Source organism: Pseudophryne corroboree, chromosome 2 (assembly GCF_028390025.1).
Source record: "Pseudophryne corroboree isolate aPseCor3 chromosome 2, aPseCor3.hap2, whole genome shotgun sequence".
NCBI classification, from domain to species: Eukaryota; Metazoa; Chordata; class Amphibia; order Anura; family Myobatrachidae; genus Pseudophryne; species Pseudophryne corroboree.
In genome coordinates, this window is record NC_086445.1 from 67,558,317 (window position 1) to 67,570,692 (window position 12,376).

Genomic DNA, 12,376 nt, shown 5'->3' on the forward strand with positions numbered 1-12,376 from the left:
CATTGGACCTCTGCCATTGATGGCAAATCCATTGATCATTGGTGGCAAACCATCAATGTTGCTAACCATCAGTGGTTGAAGGATATTCCAATTATTTGCCACTTAAGGAAATACAATTTATTACATTGATTACCACATTCCATTCTCCCATAAAGAGATCAAAACAAAAATGAAAATCAATGCATGAAATGCACTAAATATCCATAACATATTCAGATTGTCCTGCAAGTTACTTTAAATGTTGTAACTTTAATTGTGTAATTTACTGTCCTATTGCACTAGGGGGGTCATTCCGAGTTGATCGTTAGCTGCCGATGTTCGCTGCGTAGCGATCATTTGAAAAAACAGCAAACTACACATGCGTATGGGGCGCAATGCGCACGCGCGGCATACGGGTAAAAAGAGCATTGTTGTTCTGCACTGCTTATATAGCGACGATTCCATTTGCACAGCCGATCGCAAGGAGATTGACAGGAAGTGGGAGTTTATGGGTGTCAACTAACCGTTTTCTGGGAGAGTTTGCAGGGCGGGTATCTGACGTCAATTCCGGGACCTTCGTCGCCGCAATCATCGCACAGAATAAGTAACTACAGGGCTGGTTTTGTTCTGCACAAAATGTGTTTGTACCCGCTCGGCTGCACAGGCATTTGCACACTTGCAAAGCGAAAATACACTCCCCTGTGGGCGGTGACTATGCGTTTGCATGGCTGCTACAAGTAGCTAGCGAGCGATCAACTCGGAATGAGGGCCTAAATTCTCTCAATGTTATCCTAGGTTAATAATGCAGAAAAGGCTGGAGCTAAAGGGATAATCCTGTACTCCGATCCAGCTGATTACTGTGCCCCTGGGGTAAAGCCCTATCCTGACGGCTGGAACCTGCCAGGTGGTGGCGCACAACGTGGAAATGTCCTGAACCTGAATGGGGCAGGAGACCCTCTGACTCCAGGTTATCCTGCTAAAGGTGAGTTCAGACTCCTCAGCTCCCTTCAGTCTGGAATGGTTGACGTTCTATATTGATGTATATTATAATCCATTCAAGAAGGTACTTGATGGATATATCACAAATTGCCTAGATCATTCAATGGAATTTCCTTCTTCTTTCATACACCTAATGTAGAGAATATAAGTTAAACCATCTGCCACCCTACGAACTTTGGTGTCTGCTATTGCAACATTTTGGAAAGAGTGTATGTATCTTGAACCCTCTTTGGCGTTCCATAGATTTTCATTACCCTAAATATTGTTCTACAGAGATCACTCTTCTATCATTTTCCAGGACTTTCCTTCAGTAGTGCTTTGAACAAGTGAGGTCAGGAACTGTAGGGGAGATTGATCAAACCTTCTAAAGGAGGACAAGTAGAGGCATTGCTCACAGAAACCAATCCGCTTCTAACTATCATTGTATCTAGTACCTTTTATAAAATGATAGCTAGAATCTGATTGGTTTCTGTGGGCAAAACCTCTACTTGTCCTCTTTAAAAGATAATAATTTGATTATTCTCCTCCTGTGTTCCTGAGACTATGGCACTGGCTAGATGTATTTCCAGATCTGCAAGAAACATCATTAAATCCCTTTTATCCCTAACCCAACTTCTCAACTTCATTTCCAAGGACCTGGTCCACTACAGTATGTCTGGTTCAACTGATGTGAAACCTCATACTTGTAAACTGAAAATGATGCATCTCACGGTCACCAACTAATCAAAGTATTTCTGTATCTTTTTTGGGGTCCAGCAATTCAAAAGAAAGGTGTTTCCAATACGTCTTGTATTTGTTGTGTTTTCCATGGAAATAAACATGAAAAGCTTGGATGTAAACATCATAGTCAGGGTGGTCAGACATGGGGCCAGATGGTATGCGGTTAGCACACCGCTCGACGGGATCCCAGATGTCTTAATACCGATGCCGGGATCCAGAATACCGGCAAGGTAGGTGATTCCCCCTCTATGGGTGTTCATGACACCCATAGAGGGAAAATAGAACCTGTGGCATGCAAAGCTCATCACCGAGCCCGCAGCATGGCGAGCCCGCAAGGGGCTTCATTGCGCTTGCCCCCCCTGCGAGCATTCTGCCACACAGGATGCCGGTATCTGTATACTGACATTCAGCATTCCGTGCGTCGGGATCACATACCAATCCTGGCCAGATAGCCAATTGCAGTGAGGACTGGGACTGAGAGGGTGACATGATTTCCTTCAGGGCTGCACATTGTCAATGCAGTACAACTCTCATATTCAACATAGCACATATGTAACTGTGGGGCAGATGTATTAACCTGGAGAAGGCATAAGGAAGTGATAAACCAGTGATAAATGGTGAAAAACGCACCAGCCAATCGGCTCCAATATGTAAATTAACAGTTAGAAGCTGATTGGCTGGTGCGTTTATCACCTTTCATTTATCACTGGTTTATCACTTTCTAATGCCTTCTCCAGGTTAATACATCTGCCCCTGTTTATCATAATGGAAAACCTGTAACTCATACCATGGACTTCCCTCTACTAATTGCCCATTGGACCACATTTTGCCAGCCCAGCCTTGAGTGTAGTATAACGTCTGTGAGTTTCTGGCTGAATAAATGAAGGTAATATAATCGGTGGCCACCAGTGGTGCAAGTAGAAAAAATGTCTTATAGGTACTGTGTGCACGTGCCAAAAAATGGGTGTGGCCATATGCCACATGGGACGTGGCCAATGAACATGGGGGCGTGATACACATATGTGGGAGGGGTAGATACACATATGACCCCAATAGTGCCAGATACACGATGCCCCACAGTGACAGATATACATTGCCTCACAGTGCCAGATACACAAATGCCCCCAGAGTGCCAGATATACAATGCCTCACAGTGCCAGGTATACAATGCCTCACAGTGCCAGATACACATTGCCCCACAGTGCCAGATACACAAATGCCCCCAGTGCCAGATATACATTGCCCCACAGTGACAGATATACATTGCCTCACAGTGCCAGATACACAAATGCCCCCAGAGTGCCAGATATACAATGCCTCACAGTGCCAGGTATACAATGCCTCACAGTGCCAGATACACATTGCCCCACAGTGCCAGATACACAAATGCCCCCAGTGCCAGATACAGAAATGCCCCCCCAGTACCAGATACACATTGCCCCACAGTGCCAGATAAACACATGCCCCCAGAGTGCCAGATATACAATGCCCCACAGTGCCAGATACACATTGCCCCACAGTGCCAGATACACAAATGCCCCCAGAGTGCCAGATATACATTGCCTCACATGCCAGATACACAAATGCCCCAAGTGCCAGATACAGAAATGCCCCCCCAGTGCCAGATATGTCCCCAGTGCCAGATACACATGTGCCCCCAGTGCCAGATATGCCCCTAGTGCCAGATACAGAAATGCCCCCCCCAGTGCCAGATACACATGTCCCCGCAGTGGCAGATATGCCCTCAGTGCCAAAGACACATGTCCCCCCAGTGCCAGATATGCCCCTAGTGCCAGATACAGAAATGCCCCCACAATGCCAGATATGCCCCCAGTGCCAGATACACATGTCCCCCCCAGTGCCAGATATGCCCCCAGTGCCAGGTACACATGCCCCCCCCCCCCCCCCCATTCCCCTGCTGCTCACCGCTGCTGCTGTCCTGTGTGTGAGGGGAGGAGAGCGCAGCCTGCACCTCTCCTGCCCCTCAGTCTCCGGTGGAGGTGCGGGTATCTACCTTCAATTGAGCGCCGATCCGTGAGCCAATCAAAGCTCACGGTCCGGCAGCCAATCAAGAGCCTTGGCTGCCGGTCCACGAGCTCTAATTGGTTCACGGGCCGGCGCTGAAAATTGAAGGAAGACACTGAGGGGCAGGATAGGCGCACGCTGCGCTCTCCTCTCCTCAAGCAGCAGCAGCGGTGAGCAGCAGCAGAGGGAGGGAGCGGTGGCCCGTCGGCGGTGGTAAGTTACCCCCGCTCCACCCGTACCTGCCCACTTGCACCGCTGGTGGCCACTAACTGGGAGAGTCACAGTAGCTATACAGTTATCTGCCATTGACAGTGTTTTATTTCACTGCTTGGTTCACAGGCCTGGTTATTAAACAGAATATTGCCAAGGGGTAGTTTTTTGAGGATCTGCATAACTGTTTGGTAGCTGGGAGCATGACTGCTAGTTTGAAAGGTCTCTAAAGGTGTGTACACACGGTGAGATAAATATGTAAGATTTTGACTATATAGTCAAAATCTTAAAGAAAGTTAGTGGAAATCTCAAGGTGTTAGGCAGCTTGTGATCCCAATTCTATCCCGATGCGCACTCCCACGGGGTCGGTATTGCAAGGCTAGATAGACTGTGCAGGCAAGTCAATCTTGACTATCTACTGCAATCTACTAGTACAAAGTACGTCAAAATTGGCACTTAGTCAAAATCGTACATAGACAAAATCGAAAGTACAGATAGTCAAAATCTGTGCTATCTGTGCTATCTGGGTTCTGGGGGAGTTCAAGGGAAATCGCATAGTCAAAATCGGACATAGTAAGGATCTCGCCGTGTGTATACACCTTTAGAAAAGGTTGTGGCAGAGGCTTGTCTTAATGTTACTGTAACACAAAGAATTTTTTCGAATTCTCCTGCCAATTTTTGAAAAATATTAGGGTATTTTTGTTCTGCTAATAATTATTTGTCGCATCGCTCTGCAATGGACAGATAGAATAAAAACTTTCAGATACTGTCAATTAATTGAATTTAACAGTAGTTGAGCAGGAAGCATGGTGTAGCGGTTAGTAATTACTGCCTCACAACACCGAGGTCTTAAGTTCAATTCCCATCACAGCCCCAGCCATGTGGAGCTTGCATATACTCTCCATGCTTGCATCGACCTCCTATTTAGATTCTTCCCACAATCCAAAAATATACTAGTAGATTAATTGTGTATGTGTATGTGCATGTGGTGGGAAATATAGATTGTAAAGCTCTGCTAGGGCTGGGACTAATGTGAATGGCCAAATATTCTCCATAAAGCACTTCAGAATAATTATGTGCTATTTAAATAACTATTAATAAATAAATAATAATTAGTTATGTAGGGCCGAAACTAGGATTTTCGTCACTTGGGGCAAGGCAGTAATTTGGCGCCCCACATCCCTCCCCCCCAAAAAAAACAATAGATAAATAAATAAAAAAAATAATAATAAATACAATTTAAAAAAACCCTCAGACTAAAATAATCAGATTATCAAAAATTTTGAAAAAAGGGGATACTGTTGGACAATATTCCCCTATGTGCCCCAAATGTCTTATGTATCACATGCCCCCCCAGCAAAGTGTTCCACTACATACCCCCTGTGTGTCCCCATACATTGTACTATATCACTGCACTATGGGGGTAATTCAGACCTGATCGCTGCTGTGCGTTTTCGCACAGTGGGCGATCAGGCACAAACTGCGTATGCGTATGCACCGCAATGCACAGGCGCGTCGCACGGGTACAAAGCGGATCGCCGCTCAGCGATGGGTTAGTGCGACGGATACGTTCGCATGGGCGATCACAAGGAGATTGACAGGAAGAAGGCGTTTGTGGGTGTCAACTGACCGTTTTCAGGGAGTGTCTGGAAAAATGCAGGCGTGTCCATGCGTTAGCAGAGGGGTTTCTGACGTCAATTCCAGTCCTGGACAGGGTGATGTGATCGCAGCGGCTGAGTAAGTCCTGGGCTGCGCAGAGACTGCACAAGATCTGTTTGTACAGCTCTGCTACACATGCGTATGCACACTTGCACAGCTAAAATATACTCCCCCTGTAGGCGGCAACTATCTGATTGCAGCAGTGCAAAAATCGCTTGCTGCGATCAGGTCTGAATTAGGTTCAATATCATAAGACTTCATCACTGCACTATATTCCCCTATCCACTGCACTACATCCCTATACTACATCCCCTACATGCTGAACTACATCACTACACTCCATGCCCCTATACACTGCACTACATACCATATATGCTACACTACATCACATCCCCTTACATGCTACACCACATCAGTGCACTACATGCCACCAATATACTGCAATTCATTACTACACTACATACCCTATATGGTACACTACATGACTACAATACATCCCCCCATAAGCTACACCAAATCCCCCATCAGCGAGACAAAGCGGAGGTTGATACTGCTAACTGGGAGCACAGTGCCGATAATAAAGTCTGTCTTTAAACTCACCACAAAGCTGCTGTAGTGATACTCTGCGAGATGTGATGGTTGTCCAGGCTGTTAGTTCCACTGTCAAGTGGATAGCTAGCAAAGTGAGTCTTTGATTTCTGTAACATCGGTGACTGCACCTGTTAACAAGCAAAAGCCCGTGTCCGCTCAATGGTGTGTTGCTGGCAGCTTGTTATCGGCAGCCGGGATCATAGCCTGCTGAAAAACACAGCACCAACAGCTCGCTTCTATAGCTTGCACGGTGCACCGCACGCTTCACAGCACTGCATGGCAAAGAAGAGAGTTTAAGACAGTAGCTGACATAGGAGAGATCCCAGGTACTGGAACTCACCTGCACAGCTTAGGAGCCAGCTGTGGGCAGACAGGTGGGTCAGATACACTGCCCCGGGAGCTATCTGCTGTCTCACTGGAGCAGCACAGCACTGCTGGCAAACCCCCCCCCCCAAAAAAAAAAACCCTGCTTCTCTGTAACTCCTTGGCACCCCCTCAAATCCTGCACTCGGGGCACATGCCCCCTTAGCCCCTTCCCTAGTTGCGGCCCTGAGTTATGCAGCGTCTATATTTCCTTGATATAATAACTCATAATAGACACCCGATACACCCCATTGCACTCAATAAACTGTTCTGTTATAACCTCTTGATTCCTAACTGCTGCAGGGACACCAATATGTTCCAGTGTGGAATACACACTAATAATACTATGTTTTATCAGAATACACCTACAGATCTGATGTAAAGGATGGTGTGGGGCTTCCTAAAATCCCTGTCCACCCTATAGGCTACGACGACGCTGAGATTTTATTACGGTAAGCAAAAAGTTGTAAAAACTGTTAAAACATCACATTGTTTAAAGCTATCTAGAAATGGTTGGGCTTTTTATATATTAATCTAGGCTGACATATGAGGAAAGAGGTCTAAACATGTTTTACACAACTTTAATGTATTGGTTAGTACTTGTGACTGTATTTCATTAGCCTCTAGACTTTCTACTGTGTTTTTCATCAAAGCAGGTGGCATTTTCTATTTCCAATGCCCTTGGATGTGTCCTAGAGCTGCTGGCAAAATAATCAACATTTTCTGTATATAGACACATGCCTAAGACGGGTTTAGTATGAAATACTTACAATCAAAATTCTGATAGTCAAAATACAGACAAAATTGACAAGACGATCAAAATCCTGAAAAGGTCAAACTCCCGAAAAAGGTTGAAATACCGACATTTAAAATCCCGACAAGGTCAAAATACTGAGATTTAAAATGTCAACAGTTCAAAAAGTTTACACGAGTTTTTAATTGTTTTTTTGTTTGTATGTCGACATAGGTCATCATGGACACCGTATAAGTGTACTGTGTCCCCTCGCATGGCATGGTGACCTTGTTGGTATTTTAAATGTCGAGATTTTGACCTTGTCTGGGATTTTGACCGTCGGTCAATGGTTGTCGGTATTTTGACCGTCGGGATTTTGATTGTAGGTAAATTAACCGCATCTCCCTGAAACGTTTACAAGGAATTCAGAAAGCTAAAGCAATGTATTGTACATATCAAAAGTTACTGGAGGGTACATTCAAAATAATAGGGTGAGTTGACTTGGTCATAATATCGACATACTTGGCGTGTTGACATTGACCACATTCGCATTCTTCATGTCGACACTGATGTAATGTCAATATAATTACAATATTGGCAAAACATTTTATGGTGGTCTAGTGGTGACTGGTGTAGTGGGTTGGGCGACTCCAGCGGTGTATTCCAGTTCTGGCAGTGACGCCCTGCTGATTTGCGTTGGATACTACGGTGCTACAGCCAATGAGTATCGTCAACCCTAGACCTCCCCCTATTGCATAACCCTATCCCTCTATCCCTCTGATCCCTGCAGAAAGTCGATAGTCGATAGTCTGCAAATGCCAACATGTTCAATGCCTACATTTCAACAATCTCGACATCATAACTACTGACACTGTGGTGTTGACATTATGATGTTGACATTGCAAATGTTGATGTTATGACTTCATTCCTTTCTGTAGTTAATATAACTATGGGGGTCATTCCGAGTTGATTACTCGATAGCTATTTTTTGCAGTGCTGCGATCAGATAGTCGCCGCCTACAGGGGAGTGTATTTCCACTTTGCAAGTGTGCGAACGCTTTTGCAGCTGAGCAGTACAAAAAAGTTTTGTGCAGTTTCTGAGTTGCCCAGACTTAGCCGCTGCGATCACTTCAGCCTGTTCGTGTCCGGAATTGACGTCAGACACCCGCCCTGCAAACGCTTGGACAAGCCTGTGTTTTTCCAGCCACTCTCTGAAAATGGTCAGTTGACACCCATAAAAGCCTTCTTCCTGTCAATCTCCTTGCGATCGGCTGTGCGAATGGATTCTTCTTTAAATCCATCGCACAGCAATAATCCGCTTTGTACCCGTACGATGCACGTGCACATTGCGGTGCATACGCATGTGCAGTTTTGCAGAGTTTTGACCTGATCGCACCGCAGCAAAAAAACCTAGCATGCGTTCAGGTCGGAATGACCCCCACGATACAGTTTTAGGGACGTGTCAGTAGATGGGAGATACTGTAAGTAGATGCGCTGTAAGGGAGATTATGATTATTCATATTTACTTTTATTTCTATCCGAAAACAAGACTTTTACATCTGATTGCTTATTTATCATTGAGCGTATAGGATACATATTGTACTGTTATTATTTACAGGAACATGGGAGGAGCTGCTGCACCGAACAACACTTGGAAAGGAAGTCTAAATGTGTCTTACAATATTGGTCCTGGGTTCAGTGAACATTATGCCACACAGTAAGCAAAACATCTCATTCTAGTCAGCCTGTTTATAGGGGTATCCGTTCACATGGTCGACCATGTTATGGTCGACAGTCATTAGGTCGACCACTATTGGTCGACATTGACATGGACACATGGTCGACATATGAAAATGGTCGGCACATGAGAGGTCGACACATGAAAAGGTCGACATGAGTTTTTTTAAACTTTTTTTTGTGTCGTTTTTTGCGTAAAGTGACTGGGAACCCCAATTAGTGCACCGCGTCCCCTCGCATGTCTCGCTTCGCTCGCCATGCTTCGGGCATGGTGCCTTCACTCCGCTACCGCTTCGCTCGGCACAGATTACCGTTCCAATCGTAGTCCACGTAAAGTATGTAAAAGTTCCCCAAAAGAAAAAAAAGTTAAAAAACTCATGTCAACCTTTTCATGTGTCGACCTTTCATGTGTCGACCATGTGTACATGTCGACCATGTCAATGTCGACCATTCATACCGGAACCGTTTATAGGATGGGAGCTGAGGGAAAATGCTAAAAATATTACTGATTGGAGTTCTAGTATTTTATTCTGTATAATGAATTCCGTGCCTTGGGCAGTTCTAGAAACTGGTGTTGCCACTGGATTGTTAAAGAAGACCGGTCAGTCATTAAGATAAGGCCAACTGGAAAATTGCACATAGTGTAGCCCGTTATAAGGGTATTTACACAAAGGTGATTTGAATCCGTTTTCTGAGGGTATGATGAATGGGAGGTACAGAGAGGCAGGATCTTGTAGGGATTACTGATCTCCCATGAAGAAACTCAAAATAATTTTTGGTTTTGATAAAAAAAAAAATATTCAAAAATGGTTGTGGAATATGGAAAGAAAAGTTGAGCAAGTCATATTTTCACATCCTCTTGATCTTCAGCCATAAACATAGAGTGCTTCAGACATTTAAATATGCTGTTCTAAACAAGCATTGTTACAACCGCACCTATATCCCTCAAACCCAATGACTTTGCCCCCCTACTTAAGAGACCAAATCAAGCCCATTTGACAAGAAATTTCCCCATACCAAACCCTGCACAGTTCACACACAATTTCTCTTTTGCACTAAACCAATTCACCCTCTGTTCATTCTCCCCCGTAGCAGACTATAAGGTTGAGTCACTTGACCCTATTTCCACCTTTTCTGCTCCCTCTCCTCTACCGCATGTCTGTCTCTAGCTCATGTCTCCAACATGTTTCTCTCGATTCTTTCATTTCCATACTCCAGCTTCTCATTCCAATCACCACCTTTTTTCCCCTTTGTTTTCTCAACTCTGACTCCTTTCTTGACTCTTTCTTGACTCTCTGCTGTTGGGGTCCCACCCCAACATACCTCTGAGACTGTCCACACAAAGTGAGCAATGATCTTCTTACAGCAAAGTCTGAGGGTCACTTTACCTCTCATGTACTTACTGCTGAATGTAACATTATTGGTCATCCCCTTGCATCTGCGTTACCACATTGGCTCTCATGGCCATTCTTGGATCATATTCTACATATGCAACTGTTCCTTCAGCGTCTTTACCTCTAGTACATCCTTCCCTCCACTACCGCTATCTAATGGGGTCCAACAAGGTTCTTTTTTTCTGCCCCCTTCTTTCATCGCTGTTCTCTTGGTGAACAAATTCACTCATTCAGCTTTCTATACCACCTCTATGCTGATGACACTCAGATCTACCTCCCTTTCCTCATCTCTTCATATGTCCCTTTTCAGATTCTGTATCACCTTGTACTTTTTTCTTCATATACTAAATCCATCCAATGTAACCATTGTATGCTCAAGATGGCTGCTCAAGATCTTTGCAATTTTTTTTAAGGCACTTTGAGTCCTTTTGGGGAAAAGTGCGATATAAAGCAATATCATTATTATTCTCTACTGTATTGAGTAACAAACTGTCTCTCTGCTATGTCCGCATGGATGTCCCAGTGCAACCTAAAGCTCAACATTTCCAAAACAGAGCTTATCTAGCCTTCCTCAGATATCCCTCACTGTCAACCAGTCCTGTCTTACAAATAAAACTGTCTTGGTGTCACACATGGTTCCACACTGTGCTTTATTTCTCATCTAGGCTCTATTCCAGTTCTTGCACACATTTTTTTTTAAATATTGCTAGAACTTGCCCCTTTCTTGCCCAAGATGCAAACATAAATTTTATCCATTTTCTCATTATCTCCTGCCTTGACTACTGTAACCTCCTATTTGGCATATTCCTCACACAGCCCAAACAGCCGGGGCAAACACTAGTCTTCCTCTCATGTCAAGTTACTCCACATCCATGAGCAAATTCCTACAGAAGTTAAATGTCTCCTCCAGAATCCAATGCAAATAATTTACCCTCACCTACAAAGATCTCAGTTCCACCACCTCTACATATACCTCATCGCTAGATATTTTGTTGTCATGCACAGATGGTTTTTATTGAGGTAATGATTTATAATATCACTAATTTGCACCACTATTTCTTACTGTCATTGATACAGGAGGGTAAGAATGCACATCCATACCTACAAAGAGATAAGAAGAGTGTATAACGTTATCGGAACCATCATAGGCGCCTTGGAGACAGGTGACAGTGGAATATTATGACCTTTCTTTTCACATCCTGTAATCTAGCATTGCTCAATTCAGCAGGGTCCTGAGCATGCGGACATCCATTCAAGAGCTAGATGTCATTATTAGCCAGGGTGTCAGATAATGGTGGTAAAGGATTAGTGGTCATCATGGCGACTGGACTTCAAATCTCAGGGATGTCACTGGTTCCTAGTCAATCCGTAGGCTAAATAAAGGTACAGTCTGCAAAATGGCCGCCTTCATTTTTATCTAAGTCCTGGGCTGAATGATTGGAATAAGAGGTGGTTTAAACCTCTACGATGGGGGCTTGCATGGGTGGTGATCACATATGTTAGTAGCCTATAGCATTGTTGGGGTGATGGTTCTGTTGGTTGTTTATTTAAAGGGCTTGTGATGTATACAAAAGACACTTTGTTCCAGGCATCCCTCCCTCCCTTATGAAGTTTGTTGGCTGTGTTGCGGCAGGTCACTACTATGGGTGCAATTATTTAGTTGAGGTGCGCTGCCTTTATTGTCTGGTAATTGGCTGCACCACCATTATGGGGGGGGGGGGGGCAGTAGTCAAGGTAGAAGGTGAGTGGATACCTTTTGTTGCTCATAGGAGTTATGTACAGTAGATGTATTTGTTCACAGTATCTGCCTGCAATGCCAGTTGTTGGTTGTCATTGGGCATTGCAGACTAGCTAATTTTTGGCCGTCCTTTCTTTGCCACCATACATCCTATATAATAAATGGGCAGCGCTGTTCCTCACCTTGATGGGGGGTAATTCAAGTTTTTTGTGTGCTGGTGGCCACTAG

At 44.4% G+C, this 12,376-nt stretch overlaps 1 protein-coding gene across 2 annotated transcripts in view; it reads left to right on the forward strand.

Moving 5' to 3' along the window:
• The window catches only part of LOC134999086 (glutamate carboxypeptidase 2-like), a 151,922-nt gene that overhangs the window by 83,297 nt on the left and 56,249 nt on the right, over nucleotides 1-12,376 (forward strand). For both annotated transcript variants that reach the window (XM_063951404.1, XM_063951403.1), the window contains exons 6-9: nucleotides 775-961; nucleotides 6,905-6,998; nucleotides 8,898-8,996; nucleotides 11,488-11,573. In XM_063951404.1, coding sequence (XP_063807474.1) covers nucleotides 775-961; nucleotides 6,905-6,998; nucleotides 8,898-8,996; nucleotides 11,488-11,573 — 466 coding nt within the window. The remainder of the gene's footprint in view (nucleotides 1-774; nucleotides 962-6,904; nucleotides 6,999-8,897; nucleotides 8,997-11,487; nucleotides 11,574-12,376) is intronic.